Raw genomic sequence first — 20,917 nt, 5'->3', positions numbered from 1 at the left:
CAGTATTTCCCACTCATTTCCATTTGAAAGAGTTTCCTATTGTCTAACATAACCCCAAATTTCCCCTGCTAGAGTTTAAGTCCATCCTTTTCCTTCTGAAATATGGGGTGCAGTGGATCTTCTTTGCTTTTCTAGTAACTTTATACATATTTGCAAATCATTATGTTCTGCTTCAGTTAGTCCCTCTCCCCGCTCTTGGCAAAACAATTCCATTCTTTCAGTCTTTCTGTGTATTCAGCTTGTTCGTTTTCTGGTAAACTCTCTTAGTTGATCCATGGCTTTCTTGAAGTTTGGTGCCAATTACTGGTTTTATACCAGGTGGGACTTTACTAGATCTGAATAGAAATTAATGGATCATTCTACCTGCTTTAAGATACAACTCTCCTATTTATGCATCCTAGCAAAGTATTTGCTTTTTCTGCAACAGTATGAGATTTGCTGTTGTCTCTGGATTCTTTTCTGCAGAATTTCCATCTATCCAATTTTCCATCTAGTACTTGTGTAATGAATTATTCTTAATTAAGTGCAGGACACTTCAGGCATCATTATTGGATTTCATCCCATTTGTTTCAGATCATTACTCCAATTCCTCAAGAGCTTAAATTATAGTCTTTTCCTCATGAGTACTTGCAACCCATTCTTCTTCCCAGAGTCAATTCTTTCACCTGCTTGATATCACCTCCAGATTGGACTAAGGTAGATTTATGCTATTTTCCAAGTTGCAAATGAATATATTGAAGAGTATACAATCTAGGACTTTGCAGTTTGATCTGTGGACAGCTGATAGTTAGGCTTACTGTTTTTCAGTGAGCTTTGTGCTCCACCTAACAGTACCTTTTTTCTCATCCCACAAAAAAAAGGATCTTTCCCTATAGAGTATGGTTGGGTTTCTTTCTGAATGTCTACTTTTTTTATGTGTCATGTCATAAGAAGTCCTGTACAGAATTGTTTCTAAATAATTCTTTTTGACCTGTACTTCAAATGCAGTTTTGGATCGCTAACAGAAGACTTGATTCCTCTGTAATTTTTTTTCCTTTCAAATCAGCAAAAGATAATCCTGAAGCTGTACCAAGTACTTCCTCACAAAGTACTTGGTAATGAAAAACACTTTTGGTTTTGATATTTTCTGGAAAGGGTACTTTTTTTTTTTTTTGGATGATTTTGAATTAAATAATTTGGGGACCTTCTTTTCAAATAGTATAAATATACCAAGTCATTAATATGTTGTAGTGATCCTGACTGCAAGATCACTGTATACAAAGGAGGTAAGTGATCCACATAACAGTTAAGTTGAGAAGGTGCAGGCCTGTGCTGCGCTGTGCATATCGCTTGGCTACAGCACAAATTTAGCCAGCTAATTGTAACAGAGGAGCCTGTATGCAGCTCCCACTTGTGTCCCCCTGTCTTTAACTAAAACCACAGCACCAAGTTCTCACGTGAACAATCTTTTCATCTGATGGTAGAAATGATTAGCAGAATTGGTTTATTTTAACAAAATCCTGTAGGAGCTAACCCTCCAACAGACTGCGTCTGTACAGTGTGCTGCATCCTGACTGGAGGTCAGTTCCAGGGCTGCACAGCTTGGGGTTCCCAGTGGCTGAAAGGATCATAAGGTTATTTATAATAACCTCTTTTTCCCTATAGCATTAACTCCAATAATTGGCAGTGATACTTTATGAAATATTAGTGTCTGTCTTAGCGGGATCCTAGTGAACCAGCACCCCCTGGTGCAAAGCATATGCACATCAAAGTTTTACTTCTGGAAATTTGTGAACAATCTTGGAAATTTCTGTAAGAATTTAACTCTTCTATGACATATAAAGTCACAGTTTGATAAAATTCTCTTGTGTGTTAGTTATTTTATGAAAGCAAGTACTTAAAGATTAGTCATTCCTGGCATTAATTTTTATTTGAGATTACAATTTGATATATTTACTTTGCATTAATATAGGATTCCATCTGAATGCACTTCCTACTTAATGATTTGCCCCATGGTTATTTTATTTCTTCTATTTGGTTCTTGAATAGTTTATCTCTTAAAGTTAGTCTAAAGCATAAAGTTTACTGCACCGTAGAACAATTTTATAAGCTTACAACTAATCTGTTTGGTACAGATGAGTAGTTCTACAACCAACTTTATTCCTGTAGCTGGTAATAGCTACTTATTCGCGAATTTGATTTAACTGTACTTCTTAGGGGACCAGTTGAAGTTACTTGAGCTGATGTTGATAAATTATGATCTGACATTAGCAGCAGCATCTCTTGCTACTTTTTCCCTGTCACTAATTACAATTTTGCAATCACACTTAATATCAAACTAAAGTAGGTGGATAAAGGCAATCGATGAGATATAAACTCAAGTAAAATAAGTTCTAGTAAAAGAAAACCGTTCTGAAGATTCATAGTGTCTTCAACACTATGTGGAATGTTTACCACTGTTTCAGTTTAAGATCAGGATTTTTTTTTCCAGTTTGAATGTTTTTTGGATTTGTGGCCTGGCTTTTGGACAATAACTTGCTTGGTTGCATCAGCCTGGCTGATGTCTGAAAGTACTTAGGAATGAATAAGGTTACCTTAAGAAATTTAATGATTTTCAATATACAACAGCCTACTTTCTGTCTTAGTCAGTATGGTTTTGATAGTTGTTATTCATAGGGTACATAACATACCCCAAAATACTATCTCAAGTTTAAAACCCTTAGTAACACTGATTGAAGTGTTACATCTATAGCATAGTGTTATCTAGTTTGTGAGAGCAAAAGATTCAGCGTCATTGATGACTAAATGAGACCATTGTATTCCAAACGCATAGAGAATCTATGCTTTTCTCTTTCTTGAACTTTCATTTAGTTAATGGTATTCCTTCTGTAAAGGTAGAGACCTGTAAAATATACATGACTTGTGCCCCTGCTTTCAAGTGTTTGGTCTTGCAGAATGAAGCTCTTAATAAGGACAGATTGAAATAAAGGTCTGAAACGTGTAACCTGGTGAAACATTTTATGCTTCTGTTCATTTAAACTATTGCTATGTCAAGTACTGGTGTCTCCAAATTCTTTTGCTAATGAAGATACTGGGCTGTTCTGAACGTCATTATATTACTATCATTAACAGTTCAGTGTTACAAACATTTTTTATCTTTTAATGGTAACATTTTTGAAAGAAAAGAACATTTCTTTATATTATAACATTAAGATATTTATGTGTTTATAATATGTAGGAGATTTTTGATCATCCCAGATTCTGTAGCATATTGGTGGTTTTTATTCAACTTATGAAGCTTCAAACTTGGTAAACAATACACTCTCTGGATGTATAGTGAAATAAAAGCTATATAATTTGTCCTGTATGAGAAAGCATGATCCCAGTCTATCTGAAAACCTTGCCAGTGGCTGAAATCCAGTGTTTCCTAAATTTGGGAGCTTGGACCTGAGACGGTAATGAAAACAAAGAAAATTAAGAAGTAGGTATTTTTGTAGTAGAAGTTGGAAGAAACTGCAAATAATACAACAGAGAAGTCATGACTCAGTACTTGAATATTTGTGACAAGATTGCTCTCCTTAAAAAAGGATCTTATTTTCTGTGTTCATGCTTCACATTTACTGGCAAAATACCGGTAATTGGGTATAGACAGTGATTTAAAACATTTAGTTTTTGGTATGTCAGTAACTTTTTGTAGGGAGTATCTCACGTTGAGAGTTTTCAAACGACTGTATTCTCCTATGGTTTATTATGATGCTTAAGAGCAAAAGTCTGTTGTTCAAATGCTGTGTTAAATATTTAAGACATGGAATGCTTCAGATAAGAAATGCTAATAAATAAACGGTATTTACTTTCTTAATAATCAGTTTTATTTTAAATAAAAACACTAGAAATATAAAAAAAAATCTAACCTTGCGAGGCATAGGCCTTTACCATACAATTGTAGAAGTAGTGATCTATGTTGCAGGAATTGAGCTGTTAGCTTTCATTTATATTGCATTTGTGCCAAATAATTTAATGTGACCTTAAAGAAAATCAATAACCTTTTCCTTCTTATGTGCTTAAACATTGCAACTTTAAAGGATTCATGCATATTTTCATGAGTTTCAGTACCCCTATGAGTGTTATGCCTATAAAAAGAAATATAATTTACATGTTTAGGTTCCTAATCTGTGAGGTTAAGTTTAGCTTACCTGCTTTCCCATCAGTTGTGATGAATACTCTTGCATGCTGTATCAGAGTGTATGAATAATAGTTACAATATTCTAGGTGAGATTTTTCCTGTTTTCAGCAATGGCTCTGGAAGAGAATTATACCTGGGAAATTCTACATGTGAACAGATTTTTCCTTTTTCTATTCTTTCTTCTATTCAGTCATTTCAAATAGTCATCATATCAAGAATAAAATTAGGCATCTAAGGGGAGAAGAGTCTAATTCATCTTGCTCTGTTTTTAAATCAGGTGAAGTACCACCAATGAGATGGATAGTAAATTTTGACCGAGATCTTCTAGATGGCCTGGTATTGGCAGCACAGCTGGCAGCTTATTGTCCATATTTGGTAAGGACTTTTCTTAATATTGTGCAAGTTTTATACCGTTTGTTAATGTAAGTGGGCTTATTCAGGCCTTATTTTCATTTGGAACTGTTGGCTTACGTGGTTTTTAATAAAGAAAAAACCGCCAAAGTTTAGCAAGTCTAGAGTGTTTATATCAGTATTAATTTTTCTTTTCTCTGGGTATATTCTTAATAGGGAATTTTAGTTCAAAATTTAGATCTTATGGATTGCTGAAGGAGTGAAAATACAAACATAGTCCTTTTGCTTAGTGGAACATCAAGAGTTTTGATTTCTCTGTCTTCTCTAGATTGCTACTCACTTTGTAAGGATGTATACTACTCCAAGAACTCCTGAACAGTTTCTGCACAACTGTTTGATACTTGTGAATGCTATGCATGCTGTCAGTCTGGCTATAGACATAAAGGTAAATGATTTTACACTAGTGGTTCTAATATACTTTTAAATGTATTTTTTTTTTTTTTACTTTTATGATAGTAATATTGTATTTCAAATTAAAGTGAGATTTTAGTGAAGCAGTTTTGTTTCATGATGTGGTACTGTATGATGGAAACCAAAATACCGCTTCATATAAATACACTTAATTACAAGTAATTTCCATAATTCCTTGCTTTGTGGAATTGCATGTATCTAACTAGCTGAACATAAGATTAATTTAGTTCAGATTCTAGCATTGTAAATCACACAATGAAAACCTGAATGGAATTTATTATTAGCGTTCTAAAGCAATTTAGGAAAAATATGTTTAAGAACAAACATAATGCACTTCAACATAAAAAGGAGTGGTAAAAAAAATATATGAATGTCTGGTGACACTTATGTGCATCTATCTAATCACAAAGGCCCACAAGGGTTCTGTCCCGGGTTTGTTGCACACAGAAGTCAGTAGTTTAGGACTGCTGGTGAGAGTAACACTGTAAGCTGTCAGCTTCTGACATCCTTTTTTGGCAGGAATGTGGTGGTGTTGATGTTAGTTTCTTCTTCAATCTAGTGTTCACTTTGGATCACATTTATATGCTTAGTAACATGATTTATATTGCTGTCTTTTTTCATCGTCCTGCAGCTCCAAATTTTCTATGTATGGTGCCCTTTACATATGTTGGATATTATTTCTTTGTTCTTTTTGTTGCCCCTAAAACCAGTTTTCTCCTGCTTCAAGTCTGCATTTCTTTAACTCACCATTTGCGAGTTATTTGTAGCTGTGGGTTCTGGTGGTAACATACAAAGATAAGAGTAAAACAAGTCAGTAACAGAGTCCTGATCAATTAAAAAAGTTGCTGTCACAGCTAAACCAAGTAAAGCAAAGCTCTATGAGCTGCTCAACAAGACTTGACAAAGGCTTGTCAAACCCCAGTGCTGAGGCCCTGTAAATTCAGTACAAGTAGAAAGCCTGTTAATAGCAATGGCAAGGGTGTATTTCAAGGTTACGTGCTCACAGGGATTCATGCTGTTATCTTCCATGTGCTGGTTGCGTGTGTTAGTTACCAAACTGTTACTTATCTAAAATAGCAGATTCCCTCTTATTTTCCTTTTCTGCTTTGCTCGCTGAGCCATTAACAATCCTGTCCTTACCAAAACTAGTAAAAACTGTTTGATGTCGCATCATTCTCTTAAGAATTTGCAGAGTGATGCAGCTTCCGTCATGAGCAAAGTGAATGTCAGGGACTGTGATGGGCTGGGGTGGGTGTGGAGCATGTTGAGCTGGTTAGAAGACCAGAAGAGGATACAGTAGAATAGACATAGTATTCATCAGTGTATGAGGAAACTTTCCAAAGGTATTAATAGTATTAGGAATCAGATGTAGAGGTGTGCTGTGAACAAAGTAGTATGAAAGAAAGCTCAGTTACAACTTTTTTTCCCCTTTCCATTCAATTGTGTTATGATTACAGGGAAAAATTCACCCTGCTATTTCTTGTTGTATCAGCTACTGTCTTGCTCCCACATCCTGATACAGATATGCTGTTATAAATTGCTTTGCTGTGACAGGCTAAACCGAGAAAATCTACTGGTTCGTATACTTGTGACTGACAGGAAACATAAAAAGATAATCTAGTTATAATCCTCAAAATTAAGGCATATTTTGCCTCAGCTTTTAATGAGAAAAACAGGCAGTTTAGGACATGAAGGCAGAGGCTGGATGCCGGATATGCAGAAGGAGTTAACCACATTAAAGGTGGAAGCAGGACTCCAGGATATTCTCTTTAATGCACTTAGTGTGTTTTAAGACTACGATGTTTACAATACTACAATATTATTAGTTCAGCGTATTGTTGAGGTATTGGTCTTTTTTTAGATGGGAAAGTCCATCTCCATACAGACTAGGAATTTTAACAAAGCTATGTAATCAGTCAACACCAGGAAAAGGAACAGATCTTGGATCTTCAAGGTCTGTATTTTAATTTTAGCTAAGACATGTTCTACAAACAAAATATTGTGGAAAGTAAAAAAAAAAAAAAGTAAAGGATACTTTTTGCCTAGATTTATTGGAATTCATATTTCTAAGACTATTGTAGAAATTTCTTAAGCTTCTTGTTCTTCAGCAATAAAAGCAGAAAAATACATGAATCCTGTTGCTGGACTATCCTATTTTGTTTTTTTCTCTCATAGTCTTGTCTCTTAAATTTAGCAGGCTAAAATGTTCCAACAGTATTGGCAAAGTTCTTGACTATCAGGCAATCACTGCTTCTGAACTTTCAGGACAGCTTTGCATTAATTAACGCAAGGATGGTGGTGACAGCACAAGCTGAGACACTTTTTAGGTCTGGAATAGATGGCACTTTCAGTCACTTTAAAAATCTAAGATTCTATAATAATAAAGTTCAACTGTCTGGAATACTTCAGCTGCAAGTTTAAATGATACCTCTAACAGAGTTCAAGGCTTTTAAATCCTTTTAAGGATTAAGGTATAGGCTTAAGATGGAGTACTTTGGGCAAGAAATTCTTTGTTTCCACTTTCAAATCGTGACTGACAGTTCAACCCTGGAGTATTAATGGTGTCTTTCTATGTATTTTTTCTTTGTGTTTGATATTTTTAAGTTCTAAAACACTTTGATTTAAAGAAGATCCAATTGAAAGCCCAAAATAAAATATTGCAAGATAGGATGGTGGATAACAGTGATATGGAGGGAATGTACATGACAAGGATAGATTAGGAGGGAAGATGCAGTGATTGGGGATAGCCAGTAGAGGAACTCATTTTGCTGCTGACTGATTTAAAATTGGGGTCAACAATACTGACAGTTATAGTTGGGACCAAGTAAAAGGGAGGATATTTTCAGACAAGCTGTAGAAGATGATGTGAGTAAAGTCAGAGAGAGTTAAGAAGCTGAAAATGGATGTGGCTGTTTTGTTGAAATGAACGGGGGAATTCAGCGTTGCTGTGGAGTAGAAAGCAGTGAAACTGGGCAATAACACGGCCATATAAGCAGGAGAGGAGGGTAGATGGTAACCCCAAGACTTGAGTCTGAAATGAAGGAGGGTAAGAAGATGCTGTCAGCAGCCAGTGGAGAAGAGGAAAGAAATGCAACAACACAGCATTTTTTGAATTTCCAGTATATATCCAGTAAGGATTTTTACTTGAGGTAGTCTATACATTATTGTATGCACTCAGAAAGGTAACTTCCTGGCCGTCACTTAATGCTTTAGTCGTATTTTTGTTGTAATCATCTCTAAAGATGATTAACACTTTTTTGTCTTCAGTTCTCTGTACTTTAGTAAGGAGCTATTAGCTTGGTAAATATGACAACTTCTTGACAAAAGTAATTTTAAGGAAAAAGGATTTCTTTCTTAATTCTTAGTTATTTGACTAATATTTGTATGACACTGCAAATATACAGATAGAACTCTGTATCTGTCTATCCACCAATCTATAATGTAAATGCAAATACCTTGGTTTGCCTGAGATAGAAATCTAATATTGATGTGCAGTCTTAAATTCAGAAAATAGAAGAGTGAAAAAATTAGAAATCACTTTTATCTCTTAGAGTGGCAATTGTCTTCTCATACGTATCTTTCCTAGGGTATTCTGGAAAAATACTTGAAGTGGGTTGTAAAGGACTGAATCTTCCTAAGCATCCTTATAAAAGCGGTTGCAACAACCGTTTCCTTTGATATGTAAGCATGATAAATCAGAGCATTAGATAAAGAACATTTGGCTGGAATTCAGCTTATTGATAATATTGTGCAAAACATTAGATACTGTCCCACACAACATCCTTGCCTCTAAAATGGAAAGACATGGATTTGATGGTGGACAACTCAGTGGATAAGGAGTTGGTTGAATGGTCACACTGGAAGAGTTGCAGTCAATGGCTCAATGCCCAGGTGGACACCAGTGACGAGTGGTGTCCCTCAGGAGTCTGTATTGGGACGAGTATTATTTAACGTCTTTGACGGGGACATGGACAGTGGGATTGAGTGCACCCTCAGCAAGTTTGTGGATGACACCAAGCTGAGTGGTGCGGTTGATGCTCTAGAGGGAAGAGATGCCATCCAGAGGGACCTTGACAGGCTTGAGAGTTGGGCCTGTGCCAACCTCTTGAAGTTCTGCAGGGCCAAATGTAAGGTCCTGCACATGGGTCGGGGCAATCCCAAACATGGATACAGGCTGTGCGATGAGTGGATTGAGAGAAGCCCTGTGGAGAAGGAATTGGGGATATTAATGGATGAAAAACTGAACATAAGCCAGCAATGTGCGCTTGCAGACCAGAAAGCCAACTGTATCCTGGGCTGTATCAAAAGAAGTGTGACCAGCAGGTTGAGGGAGGTGATGCTCTCCTGCTACTCCACTCTGTGAGACCCCACCTGCAGTACTGCGTTCAGCTCTGGGGCCCCAGCATAAGAAAGACATGGACCTGTTGGAGCAGGTCCAGAGGAGGGCCATGAAGATGATCAGGGGGCTGGAGCACCTCCCCTGTGAAGACAGACTGAGAGAGTTGGGGTTGTTCAGCCTGGAGAAGAGAAGGCTCCAGGGAGACCTTATAGCAGCCTTCCAGTACCTAAAGGGGGCCTACAGGAAAGCTGGAGAGGGATTCATTATCAGGGAGTGTAGTGATATGGTGAGGGGTAATGGTTTTAAACTGAAAGAAGGTAGATTTAGATTAGATGTAAGGAAGAAGTTCTTTACTGGGAGGGTGGTGAGGCACTGGAACAGGTTGCCCAGAGAAGTTGTGGATGCCCCATCCCTGGAAGTGTTCAAGGCCAGGTTGGATGAGGCTTTGAGCAACCTGGTCTAGTGGAAGGTGTCCCTGCCCACGGCAGGGGGGTTGGAACTAGGTGATCTTTAAGGTCCCTTCCAACCCAAACCATTCTATGATTCTATTCTATGATTCACTGGCATGATGAGATCTATTGAAACATATGCAACTGCAACAAACAAGTGATCTGTTTAGGCATGTTAAGTTTTAAGTTCACCTAAATTATACCCTTGGGCACCTCATAAACATGTTGTAGAAATGAAAGAAAAAGAAAGCGTATGTTTCAAAATTGGTGGTGCTTTTTACTTCCATCAGAGCAACTGAAAATTAGTTTGACCTGATAATGATCTCACCTGGGATATTTCTGAAGAGAAAATGTACAAGTCTGCGATAGCTATAGTCTTTTAAAAAGGATATTCATATATGTGTACAGTAGAAACATAAAAAATATAGACTTTTAAGCTTAGACACTAAAATTACTGCTTGATCTTTTTCCAGACTTGCTTTTCTATTCTCACATTGACTTCTAGCTTACTGAAAACTTCTCTGCTGCACTTGTATAAGCAAAGCCTACATAAAATTAGGAACCTCCTTTTGTTCACAAACAGCATTGTTTCCTATATGTTTACATTTTAAGTTCAATGTTTAAGCCTTACAAATCTGGAAATAACTAGTAAAGATTAAATGTATGGCTTTCTGTTTCTGAAATTTTAAGATAGTATTTTTATTACCTTCTGTTTATTTAATATTTTTGCCATAATTTTCAGTAGTCATTTGCAATTGTTTATTTAAATTGGTCACCTAGGTAACATTTTGTGGCCACTGATTGCAAGCATTTTCTTTTCTAGTTATTTGTGTCCTGCTAGAAGCTGTTTTTTGGTATAGGATGTCTATTTTTATCATTGCTTTGTAGGCTTTGTAGTGGGGAAAGCCTTGCATGATTTTTGCATCCATTGAATAGTTTGTTTCATGACATTATTCAACTAATAATTACATGTTCAGAAAAATGGAGAGTGTTATTGTCACAAGAGGTGGTTCAGAGATCTACTACTTCCTGATATCTTTTAATAAAGTTTTTCTTTCTTCTTTTCTGTCTGTCAGACCTATTTTCACAAAATCAAGAGGCATTACTTGTAAGCAGTTACAAACTGTTTTCTGAGCAGTAGTACCAGCAGTACTAAAGACCAGGCTTTAGTAATATACAGATGATTGAAAATGTGGAGAATTGATTATGGAATTAACAGCACAGAGCTGATAGTGTTATAACAGTTAAATAACTTTTTTTTTGCAATAGAACCAATCTACTAGGCCTTGAATTTCTTGTCCAGTTTTGACATAGTTCTAACTTGGAATATTTAGAATTTGAAGTATAATGATTTATCCAGTTTGTCAGCTTCACCATTTTCTTTAACTAGGCAACATTAGAACACAAATAAAAAGCTAACAAGCAATCACCTAACTCTTCCAGAAACATGAGAGGCTTTTTCATATTTTGAGAAACTTTGTTATAGATACAATTTAAGGCATAAATCTGTTAAACTTTATTAATTGCTATTGTTTGCTAACACAATTTTTTAAAGCAAATAATGTATATAGACTATGTGAATTTTCTGCTGAATGTTGTTATGAAGTACACCGATTTTTTTTTTTTTTTTTTTTTTTAATTTCTAGAGTAGTAGATTACTGTCACAAATGCAGTTTTATGAATTCAGCACAGGATAAAACAGAATAATGTTTTCTGAGGGAATAAGTTCTGATCTAAGTGGAAATGAGTAGAAGTAGGTGGCAAAAGAAAGTTAGGCTTCAACAGATAATCTACTCTGGCATCTTTGCTATCTTAAATGAAAATGCAGTAAAGATGAACAGTAGAGGTGTAAAACCACAGCTATATTGGAATAACTTCTACAAATAGTTGTTAACATTCAATAGCCATTACTGAGATAAGTGAATGGAAAACATCAGAATATTTTTCAGACTTCAGGTTTAAAGCTTTTGGCAGGCAAGAAGCTTTTTTACTTTGCATAGTAAGTGCATCCTAACATTCCAACTTTAAAAAACAGTGGTGATAGAAATACATAGAAATACAAGATGAAGCATATGATTACATCAGTGCATGAAGAGTATATGAAAGGAATCTTAAGAATTATGAGGATAAGCATTATCTAGGGAACTATGGAGAGTGACAGGGAAACTTCCTATCAGTGCCCAGTGATATACTTGCTCTCTTGAAGGTTAGACAAGGAGCTGTGCTAGAACTGCTGGGAGCAGGATGCAATGCTTGGCTGGGCACAGGGCAAGAAAAGAGGGAGGAAGCAATCAGTAACTCTTCCTGCCTTTATACTTTATGGTGTCAATGGATTTGCCACCAGGGAGCTCCAGTTCTGCCTTTGCTATGGAATCTCCTGCCTGTCTCTGACTTAATAAAATAGACAGGAAATTTAGAAAACTTAGAGGTTACCTAGTGAGATTTAATGCAAGATGAATTTAATATGTATATAGGTAAAAATGTGGTAAGGCTTGTCTGTTCTAATATATCTTGACAGGTTTCTCCTTCCTGTTGTACCAAACAAAACAAAAATTCATATTCCTTATAGTACGAAGCACACAGAACATCTTCATGCAGGACTACAGACATTTAATTTGCAGGACTATGGCATTTATTTTAATTAGGGCTGAGCTGTAGTCAGTAATAAGTCTGTGAAGCTTTCAATAACTAAGTCATCTCCCTTATATAGTGTTTATCCTATGGGAATGGGGTACATCCCTTCTCTGCTTTTAGTCCATGAGCCAAGCCTTGCCATCTTTTCCAGTACTCAGATTCCCGGTGCCCCCGGCTGCTCTGCTCCTGGCTGTGGGGTGGGACAGGCCCTGGCTGGCCTCTAGTCTGCGGCGGCGTTACGTTGCCTTTGGCAACTGGTCCCTGGCCCAGAGAGAGCAGCTGGCCCTTGCTGTGTCCTGGCAACTATCTCCGCCTTTAGTTTCCCTTTCAAGTTTGGATGGATTATAGCCTCACTGGCCTTTCTGGATTTGTTTTCTTCTACTGAATTGAGGGTTCTCACACGCAAGACATGGAGCATCCCATTATGGCACAGTGCCTCACGGGCTGAAGGAGCCGGAGAAAATACTGCTGGGTTCATCTATGAGAATTCTTTAATTTCTCCTTTCCGTAAAACATGATGGATGGGAAACTTCTGACTTGTAGACTGATGGGAAAGAAAGATTATTCCTGCATTGGAAACACTGTGTTGGTTTGACTCCTTGCACTTCTGAATTTAGAATTCAGTTTATTCCAGGTTTTTCGGGTTTGAAATGCAGAATTGTTTTCACCCATCTGTGACAAAAAAAGAACATCTAATTTTCCCTCTTCTCTTTTATGTCAAATGTGGGTTCATTCTTGGTAGCAAAAGAGACGGGCACCCTGTTTTGATGAGTTTTTAGGAAATGAAAGAAAAATAGTAAGTTCTTTTTATTTACTTCTTGGTGGTGTTCTATTGACTCTTTGAAAATTAAATTGTAATTTGTGTACGGCTAGAATGCCATAAGCTGGTGAAAGTGAGCGTTACTTCAAATGCTTGGTGTTATTGCATTTATTTAGAGCACGTTCATTAAGAAAACTTAGCTTATAGCTCTATCTTTTCTTCCAGATTCTTTCTCGGTTACACTGAACATAACTTCAAAAAGAGAGTGTTTTCTTAGGCTGCCTTTACAGTTTTTACACAGAGTTAAAGGGAGACTGCTCATAGGCCTGGAAGAAAAAGACATGAAGATTTCTAAGTAGACAGGAATCATATGTGGATCAGGAAGTCTCATGCTTGAGCCTGGGAAAATACTCAAGTGTATACGTACTTACCGTATAATCGTTTTCATGTAGGCATCAGCTTGTAGTGGTGTCCTTTTGGCCCATGGTCTGAGCCAATAGGCTGCTCTTAGGTTCTTATTTTGTATAAAGGTTTTTCTACGTGGAATATTTGCTTTAAGCTATCAAGTTTTTTTATGTCATTTTGGAGGAAGGTGGCTCCACTAGAGTTTCAAATGTTTGCCCTTTACATCCTTTCTCCTCACAAAATTATTGTGTCAAAATGCAGCTTCTGCTAGCTGAAGAAAACCTTTGTTAGTTGCTGATCCATCAATCACCAAGTAGAAGCGGTTTGAGGGTGGAGCTATTTGTACTTGTGCTCAGTGATGCATCGTTTTGTTTTCTTAGACCTCCTGCTTTAGAACTTAAATCTCAGCTGCTTTCTATGGTCCTATGTTTTAGGCAGTAGATGTCAGTCAATATTGCATTTTAATAACATCAAAAGAGGAAGAAAACTCAGTAAGTAATTTCTAATTAAAAAGAATTCATAAACTGTTAATGACAGTCAGGCTTATTTCTGTATGTAAAGAACGAAATAGAGAAGAAATTAAAATAATGACAGAGAGGTGTTTAACAGTACTCCATAAATCCTTAAGCCACTAGTTTCCAGAAGCTGGCAAATCATGTCAATGGAAAGACCACTTAATATTTGCCCAGTTTCTTACACTCTTTACTCAAGCAACTGCTCTGTTGGCAGTCAGAATGGTGGGATACCCAGTCTCTGATAACTCCAAGGACATCCATAAGCATTTAGATCCTGTGGATCTTTGTTCAATGTCATTACAGCTGCTTTTGTATTCTGACAAGGGACATTTCATGAAACTGCTTTTTGCCATACCTGCAGGAGGAACTAACTAGAGGAACAAGGGCCTTTCTGCAAAATTTGAAGATGGACTGGCTGTTGTGTTCTGTTCTTTGGAATATGTATTTACTTTTTCACAGAGCGTTGGATCTTCAGCTTTTAGTAATTAGGAGGTTGAATTGGCTGGTTTGTAGAGACACTGCAATATATGCTCTAGTATAAAACTTTAACTTGGAAATAAAAATTAATTAATTATTTAAGATGATAGATATGTCTATACATCTCTCTTGCTGCACTAAAGATGGTCCAGAAGAGGCAAAAAAGTTTTCTCCCTTTTTTCAGCCCATGTGGCTAATAAATGTGACGTCTTTTCCCAAAGTCTCTTCATTAATATTTGGGAAGCAGAGTAACTGCAGTTATCCAAAACTTTCTGATAATGAGAATGAAATTTTTACTTTGATTTCAAGGTTCCTAGTGGGAATCCACATGGGACTAGTTCTTCCTATGGAGTTGCTTTATTCAGTTGACTATTTTAGGCTTCTTATCTCCCACTGATTTTTTTTTTTTTTTAATTGCTACAATTTTCTGTTCTTGGAAATGACAAAAAAAAAGAATTTTTAAGTAGTTATCCAAACCCATTTTTTATAGCCTTGGAGAAATATGAATGGAAGAGAGAGAAAAACATAACTTTAAATCCCATATCTATAGCTGACCATGTTTTAGGAACACTCTAAATTAAGTCATATTTTTTTCAGATGTTTCAATAATCTAGATTTTTATTCTTCATTTTATCTTCTTAATACCGAAGACGAAAATATAATCGGTACAAGAATTTTATTAGAATAAAAATATTGCTACATTTTCTTGTTATAATCTAAATGTGTAGCATTTTTCCTATTCAATAAAATAGAGACTTGGCTCATCTAGAAGCAGACGTATACTAAGGTGAAACACTAACTAATGCAAATAATATTTCTACATGGGCTCGCATCAGAGAGTAGGTGACTGGCTAAATAGCTGCTCTGTTTCCTTCATCCTGCTGCTTTAGAAATAGTATCCATTCCCTTGATTAATCTGCTGGAGAGTATTGAGGTTCTGGAATTGATGGTTCATTATGAAAATTGCCTCATAAGAATCAATTAAAAAAAGATTTAAAGATTTTTTTTCCTCTAATGCTCCATTTAGGCAATAAACATCTAATCATGTTGAGGACAAGAATATAGTTGGTCATAAAAATAAAATAATGTGGGGGCTGAAAATGTGGTCCTGTGAAAAACTGGTATAATGTAGTTTATAGGAGAAATATTAACGTATAGAAATATTTCTTATTCTCAGAGATCCCTGGAAATTTTAATGGTATTGACAATAAGTATTAAAATGAGACTTTACTGACAAAGTATCAAAAGAAAATTAAGTTGATACAGCTTTATCCTCATAGTTTACTATTAAGAGGTTTTGGTCCTGAAAAGGTACAGTGGTAATAAAATTTACCCATGAACAAGATATGTTATCTAGAGTGATAATTTTTTTTATATGAGCAGCAAAGTTTTTAAAATATTTCACAGAAGTGGATGTGCCAAAAACCTGGGCTTCTTATTCAATATAGTTCAATTAATGTCACATTTTATTAGATGGATGCTATTTATTTACTTTTAATTTTTTTATTAATCCGATCTCCTCAAAATTGTCACATTACCATTTTTATTGCTTTCTTAACTTACCCAGAAAAGATAACCAAGGCTTGCACTGGAGTATCACATTCTGTCTCCATACTGCCACAGCTGGAGTCATCTGGCAAATTTCAGTTAGAATTGCCCTTTTCCCATGATGGATCTGACAGTATCACCGTACACTCTTCTAGCATGAGTTTTTGCTTCATATCTAATAAATTGCGGGCTTGCTGATTTTTCAGGTTACGTTACAAGACCTTCCTTACAAAGCTCTGCTTGAGGGAAGCACGTACGTGCAGAGAAGCAGGGAAGTTGTATACTGGATTTACTGATAGCTTGCTAGTCTTGAATCAGCAAATATGTTTGTGCTTACAATGTGCGCGAGAGATTTTTGTACCTATGGAAGCTATACTTATGCAGCAGTCTCTCATCTGGAGAGATCTGTGTGCTGTTACTAACTCAGCTGTAATTTCCTGACACACAATGTGGGCTAACGTTGTGAGTGGGAGATTTTATTACTTGCAGTAGTTTTTGGAGGATGGATGATGGTGAACACTGAGAGCAGACTGAGAGCAGTTAATTCCATGCAACTCTTGATTTTCCTTTTTGCTTACAAGCTACAGACATTTTTTCTAGACCTTTTTCCACCAATATGCCTGCTGTGTACACACTTATGAGGCAGATTCAGGTCCCCTATAGTATATACTTGTTTCTAACCAAAACTGGTGTTGTAAATAAAACTGGTGCAAATAGAACTGATGTTCTAAATAAAACTGGTTATGTATTCTCTTCATTCCTCTTCTAGATAAACAAAAAAGGCTGCCATTTAAGATAAATTTTTTTCTTCATTTTTTCTTTTTTTGTTTGTTAGGACAGTGCAAAAATTATGTAGTCTTCGATATCCTAAGTACGCCTGTGCTACAAAAGAATGTTTTATCATTTAAGACTGTTTGTTCATGTCCTTAGAAATGGATGTGAAACTTCCAATAGTTGCTGATCAGAGAAAGCTCTTTTTCCTTATTGCTAATGTATTTGAATATGAAGTATCTCCTAGTAAGTTCAAAAACCAAGTAGTACAGCTGTTTTGTATCATAAAGTCTTGGGATTTAAAAGTGTCTCATACCTCTTTTCTTGCACTCTTACATGACCATGCAGATTTAAAAGATGTTGCCTTTATGTATATACAATGCTTCTAAGCAATGTACAAGTCAATATTAAAATAAGTAAAAATGTGCTCTATTCTTTGAGTGGTTTACAGCTTCAAATTCATGATGTGATGAAACCATGTGAAGAAGGAGGCTTGATTCTGGAACGATGGGATGAGTTTACCTGTAGTTAGGCGCAACTCATCCAAGCTGCTTAGAGAGGGTGACGGTGACAATCAGCAACTGCACAATAGATCAGGTTTTTTTGCTTGAGAACTAGGCAAAGTTTTTGCTGTAAGGTGAGGGTCTTTTTCAAAATATTGCTGTATTGAATGACTCTCAGTTATGTAAGGGGTCCGAATAAGATGTCTTGAATGAAAAAAGCACCTTTTAATGGGATGACATGTTAATGCAGTGGTTTGCTGCTTAAATCTACTCCCAAGTGTGTATATTTTTCAGTATGACTTGATATTTAATTCAGGAGAGAAATTACTGCAGTTGTAAAAGTTTATTTAGTATATTATAGACAACTTTATTATAATAACGTTATATTATAAGTTACTAAGCATGAAATTTTAAAATACTTAATTTGTTTGATTTAGGAAGTGCAGAATCTTATTTGTTTAAATCTGTAGCCAGATCTTTCCTGCCTGTATTTGTGGGAAGACACATCATTAAGTCTCTTTACCATTTGATTAGTCTTCTGAAAAGTTTGTGCATTTGATGGAGGAGTTTCTACCTCTCTCTTTTCAGTGATTTACCAGAATCGCTGAGGACTAAAGCTTTGACATGTTTTGCAGTTGCCATTTAAATTCATTTCTGTAAATCAAATATTTAAGATGCAGTAATGCTTGCTACCTTTTGTAAAGCAATTTGGCATCTGCAATAAAAATAACTATATAGTTGTTAGATGGATGGTGATGTCTTCATAAACAGTTGCAAAACTGTATCTAGGAGTATTTGGGATGGTACTTTACATAGTAAACGTAAAGATTTTAGAAGTTTGGGGTTTTTTAAAGATAATAAAGACATATGTTTTTTCCAGTCGGTGAATTTTACTTGCTTTTTCTATTATGCTTCATTTTAATAAAATGAACATCTGTTTCTGTTGAACTGTAGGGAAAAAAGGTGGTTTTAGTTTTTAGCATAGGTTTATTACCAGAGCATATCATTGGTCTTCAAGAATTATTTTTTTGGTGCACTGACAAGATTCATATTCATCTTAGTTATGGGCCTAATCCAGTTATTACAAGTTATGTTGAAAATATTTGTATAAAAGAATTACCTTAAATTTTTTTGTTCGTCATCTTCATATCTCTGAACTATACAGGCAAAATTTTAACTGAATATCTGGTTATTTTTTTCTTTTTTCTTTTCAATATTAGGCCACTGACATCTGTGATCCAAACCCAGTCACAATGCTTATTCTGTGTGTCTACCTATATGAAAGTCTCCCTCACTACTTACCCAAGAACACTATAGAATTTACAGGTGCTCTCCACGCAACTGTTGTTAAACAGGTACTGATACTATTGAATTCAGATTAGTAGCAGTACAAGGTTAAAACACTGTGTATATATGTGTGTTTATATTATGTATATACTACAGCAAAGACTGAATGGGTTTCATGTCATTAGGCTACTAAATACAGAAGATGGAAGCATGTATCTTCTTTTTTTTCTCTTCAGGCTTGGGATTGTGACTTCTGCTGCTGATTTTTCCCTATGCTTGTAAGAACAGAAAAAAAAAAAAATCTACAAATCTAACAAATCTGAGATCAAAGATAGAGAGGAATACGAGATTAACAGGCATAGGAGTACAGTGTACACTACAAAAAGAGTACTCAGAAGAAATGAGGTTGGATAGTCTGTGGGAAGTCTACACGCCTTAGGAAGAAAAATGATCTACCTAGTCATTAGAAGTACTTTCTTATTTTGTGATAAACTGATTTTGTTCTTGTTTTTTTGATAGCTGCGTCTGAAAAACCCAAGCAGTAAAACTTTGATATACAATGCTATTCTTGTAGGAAGAGATGCTGATGACTTCTCATTACCTAAAGGAAAGACTGTGACCATTGCCCCTAAGTAAGTGATGATTTTTTTAGTGTTATTAATAAGTCTAGCATTATGGAAATATAAACCTACTAATTTAATAGTGGTGGAACACTAGAAATATGTTCAACTCTAAGCAGGGCAAAACTAGTCAGTATAAAGATTAGGCTTTTTCTCCTTAACCTAGAACAAATCCAGAGTGATTTATCAGTGGGACACTTGCAGTTTAGCTCAATAGAGCTTAAGAGCAGAATCCATGCTTTCAAATCATTAGAGGAGCCATCTGTGTTCAATAAATATTTTTGTCCCAAAGTATTGTAAGCTTTAATTTTCAGTTTGGATCTGCTGTTCTATTTTATTTTTTTGCCTAACTGAAGTTGAAATATCTCCTCTAAACATAATTCTCATTTTTGACATCAATGCATTGTGGAAGCATGAGCAGGTAAAAATTATTTCTTTTAAGATTTCAGGTTTTGTTTCTTATTCTTAATTGAAGCATGTCTGGGAATTTAAGAGACCATGACACAGGTTTGATAGTAGTGTTATGTTGCTTCTTTTTGCCCCCATCCTCCCTCCCCACCAAGACAGAAACTGTTGCAGTTGCAATGTAGTTATTTCTCTATCTTACATTTCTGAAAGCCATCTAAGGATTGTGGAGAGATTTAATGTTAAGAAAACATTAGGTTGTTAACATTTTTAGTAGCAGAAATACTCATGGTATATTGCCATCTTTTTGTTCACTAAGTATGTTTTGCTTTTTCTGTGCTGGGTGGCTTTATGATTAGATACAGGAATTTCACTAATCCCTGTTTAACTAGTGAAGACAAGAGGGACGTAGCAGTGACTCTGGCTGTCAGTTAAGAGTTTTTAAGTTTAGACTGGAAGTCTATTTAAGATATTCCTTTACAGATAAAATGGATTAGGTTGTAAAAAGGAAAACAAAGGTCAACTTCTGTATGAAAAGAAACTGTGAGAAGAAGAAAAATTTCAAATACATATTGTCAAATTCAAGAAGACTCAACATAAATACAGTGGTCTTTAAGGATGATCAATATTTCAGTACTAAATGACATAGTTATTGTAAATATATGCAAAAGGGACAAGTAATGCTATGTTTTCAGCGAGCTGTGAGGCTGATTTGATTCCATTTTCTTTGCAATTACTTCAAATAAGAATTAACATAAAAATATAAGCCTTGAAAATATCATGTGTTTCTCAGAAAGGTCAATTCCATGGCTGTTTTTCACTTCACCTTTGGAAAAAAAGAAAACCAAACCCAAGACACAAGTAAATGTGGGCAACCTTGTCATTGAGCTGCTTGGAATTATATATAGCAGCAAACATTTGAAAAATGCATAGAAATAAAAGCTTGTGGAAACACCAGTCATCCACTGGTGACCTCTGCAGAGTTTATAACATAACCTTACTTGTAATCTTGGTCATTAAATGAAAAATAGGTTCTTTGTAAGTAATAGTTTTCTTAATATTCTGCTGGAAGTGTTTGAGAACTCCAAGCTGAGATGGGTGAGAGTCTTGTGGGTGCTTTATATTAGATCATAATATCATAGGTGGGTTTTGAAGTGGTAGTAACATGAATAATAAACCAACACCTTTGTTTAATTGATTATGTGTAGGTTTATGGCTAT

At 35.7% G+C, this 20,917-nt stretch overlaps 1 protein-coding gene across 1 annotated transcript in view; it reads left to right on the top strand.

Moving 5' to 3' along the window:
* Positions 1-20,917, top strand: part of CFAP47 (cilia and flagella associated protein 47) — a 334,652-nt gene that overhangs the window by 93,067 nt on the left and 220,668 nt on the right. The window contains exons 34-37 of the mRNA XM_069784915.1: positions 4,440-4,537; positions 4,842-4,958; positions 18,606-18,740; positions 19,192-19,304. Of these exons, the coding sequence (XP_069641016.1) occupies positions 4,440-4,537; positions 4,842-4,958; positions 18,606-18,740; positions 19,192-19,304 (463 nt within the window). The remainder of the gene's footprint in view (positions 1-4,439; positions 4,538-4,841; positions 4,959-18,605; positions 18,741-19,191; positions 19,305-20,917) is intronic.

The sequence above is a fragment of the Haliaeetus albicilla genome, chromosome 6, assembly GCF_947461875.1.
Source record: "Haliaeetus albicilla chromosome 6, bHalAlb1.1, whole genome shotgun sequence".
Lineage (NCBI taxonomy): Eukaryota > Metazoa > Chordata > Aves > Accipitriformes > Accipitridae > Haliaeetus > Haliaeetus albicilla.
This window is presented reverse-complemented; position numbering and strand designations above follow the sequence as displayed.